This window comes from Hibiscus syriacus, unplaced genomic scaffold (assembly GCF_006381635.1).
Source record: "Hibiscus syriacus cultivar Baekdansim isolate YM2019G1 unplaced genomic scaffold, ASM638163v2 tig00002840_pilon, whole genome shotgun sequence".
Taxonomy (NCBI): Eukaryota; Viridiplantae; Streptophyta; class Magnoliopsida; order Malvales; family Malvaceae; genus Hibiscus; species Hibiscus syriacus.
Window position 1 is genome coordinate 1,506,097 of NW_024061947.1, and position 1,238 is coordinate 1,507,334.

The following is a 1,238-nucleotide window of genomic DNA, read 5'->3' on the forward strand; positions in this document are numbered from 1 at the left end:
GTTTATTAGGGATAAGAAGGCAGTTGAACACCCCAGTAGGGAGATGAAACTGGGTTATACTCCTCCACATTGAAAACGTAGTTGCATTCGGCGATGGGATGCTGTTGGTTTCCGGCCATCCTCGGCTCATTTGAGCTCCGGATTGAGGTGCTTTCCACCGTTTCTTCGCCGGAGATTACCGTGTACACTGTGGACACTTGGTTTCTCGTCGCCTGTTCCCTCAGCATACCTTTCAGTTTCATCACCTGCATAAAGGATTCAAAATTCACAAGTAGGGTTAGGCCTCAGAATAGAGAAAACAAATGTATATATTCGTTTGTAAAAACTGTGGACCTAGTATCCTTATAAAAAGATATATAGCATGCTAACCTCATCTTCAAGGTTCTGTTTCTCACTGTAGACAGCATCGTACTCTTGTTTAAGCGTATCATATAGTCGCTCCAGCTGCTTAGATTTCCATCTAGCACGCCTGTTTTGGAACCAGACAGCAATTTGTATGGGTTGAAGTCCAAGTTCCCTGGAAAGCTTCATTTTCCTGTCGGGATCCAACTTAATCTCTTCCTGGAAACTCCTCTCCAACGAATCCAACTGATCACTTGTTAAACGCTTCTTCTTATCTTGATTACTGCCGATGCTAAAGCTGTTCTTCAAACCTGGAACCAGTCCAGACCCTGCCTCTGCAACAAATCCTTGATGCTTCATCTCCATACCTTACAAAAAAAAAAAAGAAGAGGATGATCAACAAATAAAAGATATAGAAAATTGAACTTTGTCCCGATAAAGAGATATTACCTGGATACTGATCGTAATTGTAGTTATAGAGGAAGTTTAGAGAAGGTTCGGGTCGAGAAACAAAGGGTCGAAAGGTGCTATTCCAGTCCATTTCTGTGCACTTTTGCTTTGTCTTCTTTCCTCTTCAAATTGAAACGAAATTTATTAGTAGTTGTTTCCAGAGGAGACCAAAAGAAGCGTGGAAAATGAGAGTTAGCAGAACGTGTTTGTAAAAAAACTAGCTTTTGGGGTGCATGCAAACAATAAGGTTAATGTGTGAATTTAAAGGGGGGAATAGTTGGACTGTTGTCGGCTATTTAGAAGAAGTAAAATAAAAATGGAGATAAAAAAAGAGAAATGGAAACATAGAATCATAGGATAGGTCGCCATCTGGTCCCGTAAACCTGCATCCATCAAAAATGGCTTTCTACTGCTCATGTACGGATGAATTTGGTTGAATTGGTATT

The 1,238-nt window shown here is 40.6% G+C and overlaps 1 protein-coding gene across 1 annotated transcript; it reads right to left on the minus strand.

The window, feature by feature from the left end:
• Positions 1-883, minus strand: LOC120154312 (putative homeobox-leucine zipper protein ATHB-51). The gene is made up of 3 exons (XM_039166108.1): positions 793-883; positions 370-710; positions 1-245 (listed from the first exon to the last, which is right to left on the minus strand). Exons 1-3 carry the CDS (start codon positions 881-883, stop codon positions 6-8), a joined length of 672 nt encoding a protein of 223 aa, XP_039022039.1. The 3' UTR covers positions 1-5.
• Between the last annotated feature and the right edge of the window lie 355 nt (positions 884-1,238).

Bases quoted from the DNA above. Each gene is read 5' to 3' on its own strand.
- LOC120154312 (XM_039166108.1), bottom strand. From the start codon at position 883: ATGGACTGGAATAGCACCTTTCGACCCTTTGTTTCTCGACCCGAACCT. The intron at 711-792 runs GTAATATCTCTT...TTTTTTTGTAAG, and splicing joins CAATTACGATCAGTATCCAG to GTATGGAGATGAAGCATCAA. The intron at 246-369 runs GTTAGCATGCTA...TCCTTTATGCAG, and splicing joins AACAGAACCTTGAAGATGAG to GTGATGAAACTGAAAGGTAT.